This window comes from Chenopodium album, chromosome 11 (genome assembly GCF_948465745.1).
Source record: "Chenopodium album chromosome 11, dcCheAlbu1.1, whole genome shotgun sequence".
Classification (NCBI taxonomy): Eukaryota; Viridiplantae; Streptophyta; class Magnoliopsida; order Caryophyllales; family Amaranthaceae; genus Chenopodium; species Chenopodium album.
This window is the reverse complement of record NC_137844.1, coordinates 52,721,373-52,739,210: the sequence shown is the minus strand read 5'-3', so window position 1 is coordinate 52,739,210 and position 17,838 is coordinate 52,721,373. Positions and strand designations below refer to the sequence as shown.

The following is a 17,838-nucleotide window of genomic DNA, read 5'->3' as shown; positions in this document are numbered from 1 at the left end:
CTTCATGTCATTAATCTCACCTTTCATCAATTTCTTGTCCAGCACCAAGTTGTTAATCACCTCTGTTTGCCAAGGTGTTCCATTTGGTTGATCCACCCACTCAAAAGCTTTACACCCCCTTGTCTCTGTCATAGGATCATAGAATTTGCAAGACCTAAACTTGCGTCCAGGATTCTCCCTAGTCCAAGCAGTAAGCCTTGCCATAGGAACTCCACATTGGCATCTTTTCTCCTTTGAAGGTGATATGCTAATAGAAGACATTCCCTTCTGAAATTTATTAACAACAACATTGAAATTAATTTTATTTGAACACAATTACCAGATCCTAACCCTAATTTTACTATCCAATTGAAATTTCAAAAACCCCCCAATTTAATTTTGACTACCATGAACCCTAACACTACTAAAAATTGGCCAAATTGCGACCGGCGCAAACGGTCGCAAAAAGTAGTGAAAACGGTCGCAATACATAATTGCGACCGTCAACGGTCGCAACAAGGCGGTCGTTATTATGATGGTCGCAAAAAAATAATATTACGACCGTTTGACGGTCGCAGATTTTTAACGGCCGTTTTACCTATTTTCAACGACCGTTAAAAAAACGGTCGCAAATATTAAAAATTGCGACCGCCTAATGAAACGGTCGCAAATATTGAATTTAGCGACCGCCATAAGCCGTCGCTAAAAGTATTAAAAAAAACCAAAAAAAAAAGAAAAAGACCCACCCACCCACCCTTAACCCAGATCCACCGTACCCAAACCAGAACCCACCTAAACCACGCACCACCACTACCCTTCTTAAACAACCACTACCCGCCTCCGCCACCCTCTACCCACCATCACCTTCGCCCACCTTCAACCACCAATACCCACCACCACCTACCCAACTTTAACCCAGAAAAACAGAAAAAGAAAAAAAAATCACCTACATAATTTTGAACAAAACAAAAATGAAATAAAACATCATCAAACAATCTATAAAATTCGAACAAACAAAGAACAAATTCGAACAAATAAAATGCACAAAAATTATATAAAAAAATCGAACAAAAATTAAATAAAAAAAATCGCCCAAAAATGCACAAAAATTAAACCAAAAAACGAACAAAAATTAAGTAAAAAAATCGCCCAAAAATTATACCCAAAAAAAAAAAATTAAACCCACAACAATTAAACCCACAATTCGAACAAAAAATTCGACAAAAAAATCAAACAAAAAATCTATGAAATTCGAACAAATATAGAACAAATTCGAACAAAATTATGAAAAACTCGAAATAAAACAAAAATCAAAGGAATTCGAACAGAAATGCAATTAAAAATCGATAACAAAATCAAACAAACATGGAAATTCGAAGAAAAACGAATTTCAACCAAAAAATTCGAAAATAAACAAAATTTTCAGAAAAATAAACATACCTTTCATAATATATCTTCCTCTTTAGGTTTATATGGTCAAATTCGACCAAGAAAACTCCAGATCTGAAATTTTTAAGGTCGAATTTGACCATGAAAAACCATAACTCGTTTGTTGAAGAAATCCGAATACCATAATTTGTTTGTCAAAGAAAATACGTACACCAAAACTACAACTCTGAAAAAAATGAAGAAGAAAAAGAGAATGAAGATGGAGGGGCGTGAGAGTGAACAAAAATGGAGAAAGAGAAGAAAGAGATAGAGGAGCGTGAGAAAGAGAAGTAAGAAAGAAAGAGCAGGAGAGAGAAAAGAAAGAGGAGGGGTGAGCGGCGTGTGGGAGTTTGAAGTAGATTAGGGTTTGTGAATAAGGTATGCTTTTATACCATATTTTTTTAATTAAAAAAAAGGATCTTTTACGACCGTCTCTTTGACATTTACAACCGTCTCAGAGACGGTCGCAGATTTTGACATTTACGACCGTCTCTTTGACGGTCGCAGATTATGACGTTTACGACCGTCAGAGACGGTCGCAGATTTTGACATTTACGACCGTCTCTTTGACGGTCGCAGATTATGACGTTTACGACCGTCAGAGACGGTCGCAGATTTTGACATTTACGACCGTCTCTTTGACGGTCGTAGATTATGACATTTTACGACCGTCTTTGACGGTCGCAAACGATTTATTTTAATTTGGAATTATTTTTAATTGTTCAAACATCCTAGCGACCGTCTAAAAGGCTAAAAACGGTCGTAAAACAGTCGCAAATTTGCGACCGTTGTCAAAGCAGTCGTAATATTGCGACCGCATAAAAAACGGTCGCAAAATATGAATTTTGCGACCGTTTTTCGGACGGTCGTAAAAAAAACGGTCGCAATTTAGCCGAATTTTAGTAGTGTAATTTTTTACAGTGAAATTGGGGTTTAATTAAGAACTCAAATGTGCAATTTCAATTACACTTAACAATTGGAACATAATCACGACATGAATTGCAAAAAATTACAACAAATATCATGGAATTTGCTTACCTTCTTCCTACTTGTTATAGTACAGCTGACTTGATTTAAGGACCACAAATCTGGAAGAATTTGATGTAGGATTGTTAGGGATCAGCAAATTTAAGGATTTGGGAACAAAATCGCAAAAAAAAAAGCTCAATTACACCATTAATTTGTAGAAATGAAGAAGGTGAGTTTAAATAGAAAAGGAAATCGAGAGAAATTGGGGAAAAGTTGAAAATTTTCCGTCACCGGAGTTAGGATTAGGTGGTAAAACAAAAGCTTTTTTTTTTTTTTTTTTTTTTTTTTTTTTTTTTTTAATTTTAATTTTATTTTTATTGTGGTGGTAAAGTAAATTTTTATTTATTTATTTTTTTTTTTTATATGGAGGTGGTAAATTCATTAAGTGGTTTTTTGAAGATGGTAAAATTCAAAATTTTCTAAAATTTACTCTATACTCGTATTTCTTAACGAATAGTTCTCTTTAAACAGCTTTAATAAATTATCCCAATAACCTTATGGTTCACTTTACACATTATACACATATACATAAGAAAAAGAATAATAATAAAAAAAAATCCCTACCACGTTTTACTAAATACTTGCACTAAATATACATTATACACAACGAATTGGTCAAATCAGCTAACGACTAACACAGTCATCTAAGATTATTAAACTGCTAATTTTCGAAGGACTTGTTTTTCTATTAAAAATGATAAGAGCTAAAAGCCGATAATAAATTTGTAAAAAACTATCTACTTAAAAAGAACAATGTTGAACTCTAGAATTTGAAGATATGGGAGGGTAGATGAAGTCGATAAGAGTATTTCAAATTATTATATTAGCATTTTATTTTACCTATATACAATTACAGATTTTAGCGGTCAACATTATATACTGTGTTAACAAATAATTGATGATTAAGGAGTTACATTTATTAAAAATAGAAAAATTACATAAAAATATCACATTATTACTCATTCAAAACTCCTTATAATACCACCCATTTCGTCCAAAATTCATTACTCCGTATCATATACATCGTATTATATTCGGTATTTATAGTTCAAATTACACTATCTTTTCTTTAAAATGCTACGAGTATTTTAAAATACAAGTTTATTTCATGTGAATTACTAGTTGTTTAATTTCTTTCTTGATCATAGTATAAAGCAGCAGACTATAATCTTTGACACATTTTTTTCATGATATTGAATTTTTGCCGAACTTATCGACCATAAAAAAGAATGTTTTTATTGGGGGCTGAATCTGGTCATATATTTGCATATAATTGACGTCGACATTTACACACACGATTTACTCAACAATTCTGATTTCTGTAAACGAGTTACGAGTATAAAACTAAACATAAACATAAACCCACAAATTTTATTTTATTTTATTATTATTTTTTTTTTTTTGAGGGGACATAAGCCCACAAATTAAAATAACTAAAAGTTAAATAAATTTCAATTTTAGCAGTAAAGTTTGGCAGAAATGTTTTATTACACGTTAAAAATGTTAATTATCTTGTTTGTACCTCAATAAAGGGGAAACCAATTACCAAATTTATTTATAAAAAAGGAAATTATCTAAGATTAAGCAGACAACCGTGCAATGTATATCTAGGTTGTCTTGTTATTATTCGTGCAACTTTAAATAAAATAATAGTGTGTACGTGTGTAATAAATACACAAAATGCTAATTATTCAACTTACTCGGAAACATTAAATAAAGAAATAAATTTATGTCCCACTCTAAAGTTTGGAGGATTTCCATTATTTATGAAACAATTCTTTCTAGGCTATTTCCGGTTGGTTAGGAGATTTCTGTCGTAAAGATTTTTCAGGGTGGCAAATATATTTCCGTACGTGCATTTGTAAATAATTTCAATCAAATTTTAGTCAATGCTCATTTATTACAAATTTAATTAACTTATCTAAAATTTTTGAGATTTATTTGTAAACATGATTGAGCTCAAAACCTGCAATTCGATTTTTTTTAAATGTTTGTAAACAATCTAATCAAGCATCTTAAATTTTATTTTATTTTTTATTTTATTTTATTTTTTTTAACTCCATCCATCTTACTAAGATCGATTGCATACTTATACTTAAAAAAACTAACTCACTGGGCTTGTCAAATTATGTTTCCAAGAGCATTTGGTCTCTAGTAGAGAGTAATGTACAATATATCCTTGTTTAATCTTGTTCAAACATTTGAACATGTAGATTGAAACATTGAGATTTGTACGTTGTACTCTTATATGTTTTCTATTGAAAAAAAAGTATTAGTTTCAAGATTAATTTTAAAAATGGTCCATTATTCATCTATTTCATGCATGGTTACCGATGCATGTTGTTATCTATGTAATAACCTGATAGATTATTGATTAGGATCTTGCAAACGAATGCCTCCTTGTTGTTAGTAACCCTTTAAAATAATTTCTAAAATGGTATTAATTTGGGAATTCATTTCAAAATCACGCATCAATCGGTGGAGTTAAAATTTATTTCATGTTAATATTTATATTTTTAGTTATCTTATTCAACGTCTCCAGGGCGTTTGTTAGCTTTTGCCTATTGACTATTTCAATCTAAATTGGAAGAAAATATTTGTACCTCATCTAATCTTTAAAAGTAAGAGTAAAAACTTGTGCTTTCTATATATGGAGTATTAATCCATCATTTTAGTTTATTTAGTTTGAACTTTTACTTTATTCTGATATTCCACTTTCATTTTTTATGATCCATCTTAATATATATACTTTTAAATCATCAAATTTAATTTTTACTCATTATAGGAAATTTTCAAAATAATTATTGATAACCAAAAGGATCTCCATATTATTGTTGCAAACTCGCAATTACTTGTATGTATGATTTGGGTTGAAGCTTTCTTAGTAAGCTCCGCCTGATTTCCTTTAATTTCACAATAAAATTTCAAGAGTGAAAAGAGTCAAGGCCTCTATGGTAGACTTGTTTAATTGTCTTACCATAAATGCTCAAATGTTGAACATGCAATTTTTCAACCCAAGTGAACATGGCATTTGCACACTTTGAATCTTTGATTGACTAGTTAAATGTTGTGTTAAAATTAAAAATACTTTGGTTAAGTTTTCCTAGTCAAACTACCTCATTACATTCTCTTAAGGTCTAAACTATTCTTATCTATCCAAATTTGAATCAAATTTAACGACTAAAACCAAGATTATTGCTATTTAACCTCAAAGTGAATAGTTCAAAAAACATATACCATTACAAAAAGAAAACAAGAACAATCAATTACAATACAATATAATCACTATAAAGTCTGCTGCATGATTTGTCTCACATAATCACCGATAAAAGTACACTCGATTTTTTTTCTTTTTTTAAAAAAATATTGAGATCAGATCCTCTTATCGTAGCACCTCCACAACCCTAAAGGATTAAGAGAGGTCCCCACAAAACGAAACTTCCTGTTAACTCTTAAGAAACCAATAATAAAAGTAGTTTATACTAAGCTAGCTACTAGTATAAATATACTAATATATAGAGAGTATTACCAACTCCAAACATTAATGTCCAACTAATTCAAAACATATTTCAAGTGCCAGCTATTTTTAAACGATCTTTCAAACATCATCAATTATATTTCATTCCCCTGCCTTTTCCACCCCTATAAATAGCACCCTCGTCTGCTTCTGTTTTTACAAATTAAACCACAAAAACAACTGTATTTACTTGCTTCTAAATAAGGAAACTTTTATTTCTTGTGAATTTAAGCCTTTGAAGGGTAAAATTGTCATTTGAGTATATAAATTCAAGATAATGGTGGCTGAATTGTTGTCAAGAATTGCTGCTGGAAATGGGCATGGTGAAGAATCTGCCTATTTTGATGGGTGGAAAGCCTATGAAAATGACCCTTTTCACCCTGCTAATAATCCTACTGGTGTTATTCAGATGGGTCTTGCTGAAAATCAGGTAACTATCTACTAATCCTTCTCTTAATCATCTGATTATGACTATTTATTTATTTTTCATTTTTTATAAATATTGTCAACATTGAATATTATGGAATTTATTGACTTGTGAAAATATTGATTATTTTTTTTAAAAAAAAATTATTGCAGCTTTCTTTTGATTTGGTGAAAGAGTGGATTCTGAAAAATCCTGCTGCTTCCATTTGTACTGCTGAAGGAATTCAACAATTTCAGGATATTGCCATCTTTCAAGACTACCATGGTCTGCCAGCTTTTAGAAATGTAATTTCCTATTCTCATCCTCATTGGTCAAATTATTACGAGTCAAGTTAAGTCGAGTTAACTCAAGTTTATTATATTAAACCAAAGTTGAGCTTGATTCGAGTCAAGTTTTGGCCAAGTCCAACTCGAGTAGCTCTCACAAATGAAGTAATATAAATTACGTTGGAATTTCACGTCACACTTTGACTAATAAACATAGCAGCCATATACTATAGATTAAATATTATTTAAATATAATTCATGGTTAACTTGGTTAATTTGTGACTAATTATTGATTAATTTTTTTTTAACAGGCTGTAGCAAGTTTCATGGAGAGAGTGAGAGGAAATAAGGTGACATTTGATCCTGATCGTATAGTAATGAGTGGTGGAGCTACTGGAGCCCATGAATTAATGGCATTTTGCTTGGCTAACCCTGGTGAAGCGTTCCTCGTTCCTACACCTTATTATCCTGGGTACGTACACTTGGACTCATTTTATTATACTCGTCTTTTTTTATTTTTTGCATTAATAACCAAAATTCTACACATGACTAGTCAAAGTTATGCATGATCGAGAATATTCTACTTAAAGATCCAGATTCTCTCTAATAACTAGATAGTCCAATTATTATTTGTACTTTACTAGGTCTACCTTTAAATTATTTCAAGAGAACTAATTATGTTTTATTCGCCAATTTTGCAGATTTGATCGTGATTTAAGGTGGAGAACAGGGGTGGAACTTGTCCCGGTTGAATGTCATAGCTCGAATAACTTCAAAGTAACTCGAAAATCGTTGGAAGAAGCATATAACAAAGCTCAAGAAGACAACATTATAGTGAAAGGGGTACTAATAACAAACCCTTCGAACCCACTCGGCACAGTCCTAGACAGAGAGACCTTATCAAGCATATTAGCTTTCACCAATGAGAAAAACATTCACTTAGTATGTGACGAAATTTATGGTGCCACTGTCTTTGGATATCCAAATTTCGTTAGCATAGCGGAGATCATGCTGGAACAAGACCACAACCCGGATTTAATCCATATCGTTTACAGTCTATCGAAAGATTTGGGTTTTCCAGGGTTTAGAGTAGGGATTGTGTACTCTTACAACGATAAAGTTGTAAATGTTGCAAGAAAAATGTCGAGTTTTGGGCTAGTATCAGCTCAAACTCAATTGTTAATAGCCTCGATGCTATCAGATGAGGAGTTTGTCGAGAAGTTTCTGGTCGAAAGTAGCAAAAGACTCGAAACAAGGCACAATTTATTCACTTGGGGGCTAAACCAAGTAGGAATTCAGTGTTTAAAGAGTAATGCAGGACTTTTTGTGTGGATGAATTTACGACCACTCATCGAGCAAGATCTAACGATGGAAGGAGAACTAGCCTTGTGGCGAGTAATCATCAACGAAGTGAAAATCAACGTGTCGCCGGGTTGTTCGTTCCATTGCCATGAGCCAGGGTGGTTCAGGGTTTGTATAGCTAACATGGATAATGAGACAATGGAGGTGGCTTTGAAAAGGATTAGGACATTCGCGGCACAAAAGGTGGCTAAGCCTAAATCTTCTGGTGCCGCGAAAAGGAAGTGCTGGCAATCCAATCTTCAGCTCAGAATATCATCTCGAAGGTTGGAGGATTTGATGGGAGTTTCATCACAACATGGATCTCCACACTCACCCATGTCTCCCCTCGTTCGAGCTCAGACTTAATTAGTTCTTTTAATTAACATGTATCATTTGGAATAATAAAATTGATCATAATGTTTATAGTATAGAGATTATTTATCTTTTGTGACTTTGTGTGCATAACTGAATTGTAAAATTTATGATCATTTGTTCGTATCTAGTAATGAGAGTAGGAGATTACCAAAAAAAAAATGTATTTTGTAATCTCCTTAGAAAAAATTATTCATTGTAATGTTATTAAGCAGTCAAAGGAAATTTAATGATTGAAATTGATTGATTGACTCATATCTCATTTACTATGTAAGGGTATGTTCTCCTTATTTTCAGTTCAGTTCAGTTTAGCTCCAATTAGTTTAGTTCAGTTCAGTTCTTAATTTCCTTCTCTTATAAACTATCCAGTTCAGTTCAGTACAGTTCAGCTCAGTTCAGTAAATCAGAACAAACCCTATATATACTACTATATATTGTAGCAAACTAGCTGCAAATAATTAAAAAAAGAATAAAATCATCTGATTTTCTGCCTTAGAATGATACTAGTACACAATACACACTTATGTGACTGTTATAAAATCATCTGATTTTCTGCCTTAGAATGATACTAGTACACAATACACACTTATGTGACTGTTAAAAACTTAAAAACCATACACCATAGCATAATTTGTACATCTTTCACTACATGTTAATAGCACTTTAATTTTTCTCTTTTTATAGGGTTGAGTGATGACTAATATGTGTCAAATTATTTTCATATTAAGAAAAATGCAAAAAATAAATATCACATGTATGGCTCAAAATTGTACAACCCTACTATTTCATCTTATAGCTAGCACTAAAAAATGTTTGTATCAAGTTAAACGAGTAGATCACATTATCGGATATCTATTAATTGTAACGAGAGGATCATTACTGCTGGTATTTACTAATTAGCATTGTCACTTCTCACGTGGCATAATCCATCCAACCACCAAAAACATTCATGCACAACTGGTAGTACTAATTTCTTACAAGTACAAATCGCTACTTAGTTAGCTTGATACCAAGATACCATGCATGTGCATGCACAGAAGATCATAAACTCATAATGCATATTTCATGCATTATTAAGTCCCAAAGTACGTAAGACAAGTTACAGCTATGAACAGATAAAGTAGGTGTATCCTACGCTACCAACCATTGCATAAAAATGACACATTTTTAATTTAATTTGAAGCATAAACAGACAAAGACAATGGAGCAAAGAAAATGGAAGCTAAACAACACTTAATGATGTGAAAGATGGAATATAATTGGCTGTTCTGTTTAATATGACCTTTAATTAAAATAGCTTATCATATTTAATTTTTATGGTTTTTTGACTAAGATCTTAATTATTTCTTTTAGGTATTACATCATCTTTTGCCTACTTTACAATTTTATAAGGGTATATTAAACTATAAACAAGAGGAAATTCAAGGAAAAGAACAAAAGTTTTAGCACTTTGTAAAGATTATAATGTTTTAAACTTTTAAAGGTTTGTGGTGTCTTTAGAAGTCGGTTTTAATTGCTAATTGCGATGATTATCCTTGAAAAATCATGTGAAGACAACACATGAACTTTGTCATCTTTTGTTTGACTTTTTGTGAAGATATGGATCACATAATTACTTCTCTTTTTATTCTACTTATTTATTATTTATTTTTTCCTTGGAATAATTGTAGTCTTGTTAGGAACTCTTTGATTTTCTTGGTGGCAATTTTTGACACTTGTCTTTCTTCTTATGGGCTCCTGAACTTTCTTATTGGGTCTTGGGCTGGATACTGGCCTGGCCCGTTTTATCTAACAGCTTAGAAAAGGCTAACTCAAATGGGTAGTCCGGTTGGTCTTGGTTGGGCCAGTGAATTGGACCAAACCAATATTAATTACAAATTCGGGCAGGTTGGTTCTCGGATTGATCCAAGTAGGGAACTAATAGATCATCTTTTGGTAACTTTTTTTTTTTTTTTTTTTTTTTTTTCTGAAAATTTTAAAATAATCTAGTGGATCCATTGAGTTAGAGCAAGGTAGATGGATCGAGTCTATTTAATTTTATTTTTTTGGTTTTTGGAGAGCTATAAAGGTGGGTGATAAGAATCAATCTCAAAATCACTGGAAAAGAAGCTCTAACCATCTTAGCTATTCCCCATTCCAATTAAGTTTGTGTGTAGGGAGTTTGACACATGATCCACCCACGACACCCACAATTGGATCGGCTTAGTATAAATTGTTCCCTATTCAATATTGAGCAGAAGTTCACTTAGTAATTAAGTGGTCTAATTCAACAACCTAGCCTAGAGGACATTCATGACTTATGAGAATTGACATATACTCCTAGATGTTTTAATTTTTAAATTGTGACATTATATACTTAGATGCAATGTACTCTTTATATGCTATAAAAAGTTCCCATCTTTAATTTTATATAGTGGCTTGGATTTTGTACACATGTATTTTTGTGGATCATGTGTGTTTTTTAAATTGACTTGCCTATATATGTGGACTAGTAAAGTTGGGAAAAAGAATTGTCGACAATATAGTGAGAGGTGCACCATATTTCATAGATATATAGAGTTAAACGAGATACTTTAGATACCAATTTTTTTTTTTTTTTTTTTTTTTTTTTTTTTTTTTTGACGGGATACCATGTTAACATATAATACAATAATTAATAAAACATGTGACTTAAGTAGTATGGATGTTATGCACAAATAAGTACGGAGTATAATACAATTGTACAATAGAAGAAGAAGAAGAGGAGGAGGAGGAGGAGGAGGAGGATCGGAAGCCACACTTTGGCACCTAGGGCAAGAAGTCTAGGGCAATGAAGAATTATACTAAGGGTCTGTTCTCGTTGCTTAAAATAAGCTAAACTGAACTGAAGTGAAATGAAATGAACCGAACTGAACTGAACTGAAATGATTTTTTTATAAGAGAAGGAAATTAGGAGCTGAACTGAATTGAACTTATTAGAGCTGAACTGAACTGAACTGAACTGAAAATAATCGTATGAGAACAGGCCCTAACTTATCTCTTGAGCACACTTTAATTTTTTGATAAATACATAATAAATCATACATATACAAGGGAAAAATCTCAAATTTGAAACAATTTTCTAATAAACCATGGTTTTGATTGAAGCTACAATTGGAAGGGTGCAAGAACATAACCTCGGTTACTAATCACAATCAAAGCTTCTCAACAAAATAGATATTATTCCAAACTCTTCTTATTAGGTACATTTGAAAAATATGTACTTTTGAGTTTTGATACAAGTAGTCGAAATTCAAAGTAGAAGCAAGGAGCGGTGATCCTTCTATGCGTCGCTCTTCTTTAACTTAATGGAACGCAATTACTTGTATATCATTCCGTATACGAGTACAACAACTGGACATAACAACATGTATGTCCAATCATCTTGCGTTCGCCTTTTACATCTTACAGGTTTCAACTCTGGCGAATATCAGAAAATGTCTTTTCCATTTGAAACGAACTATATCCACATAATTAGCAAATCACACAAGTATTAGGATTATTATCTTCTATAGTTTGATAACAATAGTAAACAGGAGGGTTATGTAATCTGTAAAGTCTATGAAGCTCAGCAATTTGTTTCTCCTTTTCTTCCTTTTCCTTCTTCTCTTTTTCTTCCTTCTCCTTCTTGGCTTTATCATCATCTTTTTTGTCACCCTTTTTATCATCCTTTTTCTCCTCTTTTGGGGGCCCCACTGTTACAATCTGTGCATTCCAGGGTTTCTTTAACTTGCTTACCACGTCAACTGGATCAGCATCTCCTATCACTGTCATTTTACTTTCCTTCAAGTCTACTTCCACTGAATTAATCCCTGCATTATTAATTAACCATCATAAACTTTGATTAGCATTGTTTTACATACCCTGTTTTCCTCTGTTTTTATAGTTGTTAGGAAAAGTATATAATGTTTAACACTATCAAATTAATCAACAACTTAATTAAAGTACGAAGTATGTGTAATATTATTTGATTAAATTAAATCAATAACTTATTGATTGTACTATTATGTTAGAGATATGATATCATTAGTATCGAAAAATATATCCCGTTTATCATATTATAATTCAACGTTACAGAATATTCTATTGATATTACCAATCAGTCACATTTTGTAGCTAATATTATGATTATCAATAAAATACTCCTATATGATTGTTGTAAATTGTAATTTTGTTAAGCCATGAAAAAATATACTATCGCCTCGATTGTACTATCTTAATTTATGAACAATATCTACCGTGTCAAAAGACCTTCTACAAGAACAACAAAATCACTCCATCTCCCGTCTTATAAAATCCTTTTTTTACATAATTTAATGAATTTATGTACCTTGATAGTAATAGAAAAGGAAAGTATATGCATAAAAATAAAAAAAACAATTATATTCGCTTAAGAAAAAAATCATTGAAAAAACATAAAGGAAAAGAAAGTTTGAGAGTCGAGAAAAATAAGGAAAGAGCACCAACCTGTAAGTGAAGAGACTGCTTTCATGGCCTTTTGCTTGTCTTTGTCATCATGGATGTTCAATTTCATCACCACTTTCTACACAAACAACCCAACAATCAGATTAATGATCATCGCCTTATATTAATTCTTCGTAAATTTCTTCATTAAATCACATCATTTTTCTCTTAAACTACATATACCGACAATACATCAACCAAATACGTATTCACATATTAATTAGTCTGAGTCTAATTCACCTATCGATCTCATCAATAAAGTCAACATATAAAAACTCGATCTAGGGGCATACGACATACCCCTAGCTCGCAACAAAGTAATAACTTACAGTTGAGTTTTTGTTAAATATACATACATATAAAGAAAGAAGAGACCATATATATATATATATATATATATATATATATATATATATATATATATATATATATATATATATATATATATATATATATATATATATATATGCATTTTATTATAATTGTTATGATGTAAGGGAAACATGATAAGAAACACTCAATGAAATCACTGAAAATAACAACACAATTAAGAAAACATAAATGATCCTATCAACTTAAGAAATGAATATTAGAGTATTAATTATTACCTTGATTTCCATAGATCGAGTTGCTTGACTTGCTTCTGCAAATAAGATCACAGTTTGACTAGCAAACAAATATAAAAGAAATTAAGGTGATATCACAAGAATTGATGACTAATTCTAAATAGACACGATTGTATAGTTTAACACAAATTGTGAGAGAGAAAATGAGAGAAGTTGTAACTTATAAGATGAGATGTCCTTGAATTTTCAACCAAGGGAAAACTCTATACAATTTCCTTGGACTTCAAGGTAATACAAAGACGGCGTCACTCCAATTTATTTATTTATGGTGTAAATTTTATTTGATATCGGCTAGAAAATTCCTAAATACATTGATTTTTTTAAAGTCAAGTCGTTAACATAATGTCTCTTTTTGGTATTATATTTGGCTATTTGCTAATAACGTAGGAAAATAAAGACTTTTGGTTGATATAAATATAATTATGAATATGAACAATAGAAAGAGACTAATAATTGTCTTTAAAAAATTTAATATGATAATTATTATTTAATGTACTTCGAATATGGTATGGTGGGCTATGATTTGTTGCATCTAACGACTCATTCAATAATTTTTTGACGTATGTTCAACAACGTTTACATGTGGATTCAAATGTTGAAAGTAGGGTCCTTGTATAATAATGATATTAAGTTCAGGCATGGAAAATGGTAAACGTTGTTCTAACTCCTTCTAAGAGTTGTTATTAGCTTAATTGCTCACGTTTTTACACACTTTGTTTTTGTTTATTATTACTCCGTATTTTTTTTAGTTATAAGAAAATATATAAAGAGTGTAGTATATACGCTGAAAGTTGAACATACTTCAGATGTCAATTAAGGATATGGTGAGAACTCACCTTGTGACCTTGATGTTACCATTTCGATCGATCGAGTACCTTATCATCTATATTTGTTTAGGAATAGGGGAATGTTGTCCTTACCTACCCCACATTTGCTCTCAATTGCTAACCTGTGTCGTTGGACTAAATTCTGGAATTGGACATCTAATATCTAAATTGATATCAAAACAAGAAAATTTTTGTGTTTAAAAATTAGTTTCATAATGTCATCCAAGGTTAATTTAATTACCAACATTACAGCATAATCAATCCATGATACATAATCCAAAAAGTCGGACTTGTTAATAAGTTTCACTTTCTAAATGATACGTAGTATCTTTGATCTTTCCTAAGCTACTGTATAGTACCATGAATCCTTTGTTTATGAAAATAATTGGTGAAGAATAATCAACCCTAGTTAACCTTAGTACGTACCGTAGAACGTAGTACAAATCAAAATCCTGAAAAACTACGTCAAAAGAGGAAAAGTTTCACTATTATGAAGTATTCTGGTAAACCATCTCCTTTTAAAATGAATCAGCCTTTATTGCAGTTGGATTTCTAATCTTTATTAATGGGAAAAAAAATATATCCCTCCGTCCCTTAATTAGATTCCTACTTCTAACATTTATTCCTCACATAATAAAGAGAAGTAGAAATCTAATTAAGGGGCGGAGGGAGTACAAGTGAAGAAAAAGTTTATTCAATTCGGTAAAAACGTTATCTTAGGGAATATAATATATTAATTTACAGCAAAGAAAACATAAATGTGTTATTCATCTTATCGGATAATATTTAAATTAGGGTAATGATATATGTTGCCCTTAGGGCTATATATAAGCAATAAATATACTTTCTGAAATAGAATTAAGTTGAAAATTCATGATAAAATTACGCACAGATCGGTGTAATAAATGTTAATTTATCCTTAATATTTCCTTTTTTAGCTTTATACATAGCCCTTAGGGCTATGTTTATCATTTTATTCCTTTAAATTAAAGTATAATATCAAAAAGATTTTTCCATCAACTTAAATTTTTGCTTGAATAGGTCCTCTAATTAATACTAAACTAGCCTTTTAGCTCGTTTGATGCACGGGTTGTTACTTGGTTATTTCATATGTAGGTATGCTTTTCAATAGTTGAAATTTTTGATATGAAATACGAAGTAAATGTTTCATTGCTAAAACTTAAAAGAAACCAAAAAAAAAAAAGAGTGAGGGTAGAACTGTGGAAGAAGATGAAGGAATTTAGTTAGTTATATATACATATAGATCGTGGGATATGAAAGGACATATTAGTTTAAGTTATATTTTAAGTCAAGGAGTTGAAAAGACATTTTTTTTAATTATTATTATAATTCATATGTTTATGTGATGTGTATTAATTGGATCAATTTGATTTTATTACGGCGGAAATAAAACACTTTATTTCATTTATTGAATTTGCAAGTTATAGAATGCATAAAGACTTAAACAAAAGGATTTAGAGAGGTGACATGTGTCATATGTGGTAATGGATGAGTAGTGACTTATGATGACATGTGTCATATGAAAAATTTGTGGTTTGTGTTTTTAAATACTAAGTATAGATATAGATTTTTTCATCTCTTGTGTGATGTAACAACAACCCGATACATTGTTTGAGCCTTTGACACACCAACTAGCTAGTTGGGTTATTTTAATGAGAGCGTATTACATGCGGATGCCCGCACGTAAATTTCCGTGCAAATGACTTGGTTGCTATATTTTATTTATTGGCTAATATGTTTCATGTGTTGGCTGATATGTTTCATTTGTTAGTTGATATGATTTTTGAGTTGGCTAATATATTCCTTTTGTTAACTGATATGTTTTTTTTTTCCTTTTGTTGGCTCATATCAGACATCATTTGGCTTATATGTTTCTTTAGTTGGCTTATATATTTATATTGTTGGCTGATATCTATGTTTTAATTGTTGGCTTATATGTTTTATTTTATTGGCTTATGTAATTATTTTGTTGGTTTACCTGTTGCTTTTATTTGCTGATTTCATCCTTTTGTTGACTGAAATGCTCCATTTGTTAGCTAATATACTCCATTTATTGGCTTATATGTATATTTTGTTGGATGATATGTTGCTCTTGTTGGCTGATAAGTATCTTTTGTTGACTGATATACTCCATTTATTGGCTGATATGTAACTTTTGTTGGATGATATATATGTTGCTCTTGTTGGCAGATATGTATTTTTTGTTAGCTGATATGTTCCTTATGGTGGTTGATACGTTTTTATTGATGTTTAATATGTCGATAATATTGACTTATATCAAACATCAATTGGTTGATATGTATATTTTAATGGCTGATATGTGTTATTTGTTGGTTAATATATGATCGCCAACATAACATACACATGTGTGGCTCTCATCTCCTTCACTCCTTTTTTTCCCCATTTCCTTCTAACATTCTCTCTCCTCTTTCCTTATGTTCCTCTCTTTCATTTCCTCTGAATCCTCTCTTTTTCATTTCATGGAACAACATCACCATCCACGAAACCGACAAATACAATCAACCACAAATCCTTACGCCACGCTACCCACCGACCCCACCGGCCACCTCACCCACAAACCACCGCACCACAACCGCCACACCACTGGCTGAACCCATCAACCACCGCATCACCAGCCGCAAATCACCAACTACCAACACCGACGCTGACGCCACGCTAGTAAGACCTCCAATTGGAAGTTTTTTTTTTATTTAGGGTTATTTATTTGTTTTAATTTGTGATTTGTTTTGATTTTAGGGATTTCGTTTTTTCTTTGTATTATTTGGGAATTTTGGGATGTAGATATGGATTGTGAAAGGAAGGAATGAAAGGAGTGAAACCCGTTGCCGCTACCTTCTGGTCACACGAACTGTTGTCCGCACCCAATAATTTGCATGTTTTAATATGGAGTATAGATGTTTGAGCTCCACCTTATGTAGTCAGCTAGGCATGTAACTCTATTATTTACCGTATCACATGTAATAATAAAACTTTAACTAACAATTTCAGATCAACCAACAGACCTATTTCTATCTTTTTTAAAGAAAGACACAAAAAACAATGATTTATAAATTGATTTCATATCTTAATACCACTCAAAATAAGCATTTCAAGTAATATAGGAGTTTATATGTATATATATGAGCATTTGCCATATTATATTTAGATAAGATCGGTGAGAATGGACCACAAATGCAACTGTGCATTGCATATAGTTAGGAAGTAGGATCTTGTCAATGTCTACTTCGCCAATTCCCATTTATCATTTTATGTTGTTCATTTAGGGCATGTTCACTTCACCTTAATTTCAGTTCAGTTCAGTTTAATTCAGATTCAATCAGTTCAGTTCAGCTCCAATCAGTTTAGTTCAGCTCCTAATTTCCTTCTCTCATAAAATATCATTTCAGCTCAGTTCAGTTCAACTCATTTCAGTAAATGTAAACATGTCTTTATTTTGTTTGTTATCTCAAGATCACTAGAAGTATTTAGTGAAATTTATTTAATTTTATATTTTTAAAAAGGA

The 17,838-nt window shown here is 31.5% G+C and overlaps 2 protein-coding genes and 1 long non-coding RNA gene across 3 annotated transcripts; 2 read left to right on the top strand and 1 right to left on the bottom strand.

The window, feature by feature from the left end:
* Positions 1 to 5,974: 5,974 nt before the first annotated feature.
* LOC145569169 (1-aminocyclopropane-1-carboxylate synthase-like) lies at positions 5,975 to 8,605 on the top strand. The gene is made up of 4 exons (XM_081628528.1): positions 5,975 to 6,383; positions 6,533 to 6,664; positions 6,958 to 7,118; positions 7,348 to 8,605. Exons 1-4 carry the CDS (start codon positions 6,231 to 6,233, stop codon positions 8,351 to 8,353), a joined length of 1,452 nt encoding a protein of 483 aa, XP_081484654.1. The 5' UTR covers positions 5,975 to 6,230; the 3' UTR covers positions 8,354 to 8,605.
* Positions 8,606 to 11,805: 3,200 nt separating this feature from the next.
* Positions 11,806 to 13,738, bottom strand: LOC145569168 (heavy metal-associated isoprenylated plant protein 39-like). The gene is made up of 3 exons (XM_081628527.1): positions 13,450 to 13,738; positions 12,845 to 12,920; positions 11,806 to 12,189 (listed from the first exon to the last, which is right to left on the bottom strand). Exons 1-3 carry the CDS (start codon positions 13,459 to 13,461, stop codon positions 11,852 to 11,854), a joined length of 426 nt encoding a protein of 141 aa, XP_081484653.1. The 5' UTR covers positions 13,462 to 13,738; the 3' UTR covers positions 11,806 to 11,851.
* A 2,893-nt stretch (positions 13,739 to 16,631) lies between these two features.
* On the top strand, positions 16,632 to 17,387 carry LOC145569167 (uncharacterized). Its single transcript, XR_014096059.1, has 2 exons — positions 16,632 to 16,994; positions 17,073 to 17,387. It is a non-coding gene; the product is annotated as an uncharacterized LOC145569167 (long non-coding RNA).
* Positions 17,388 to 17,838: the final 451 nt, after the last annotated feature.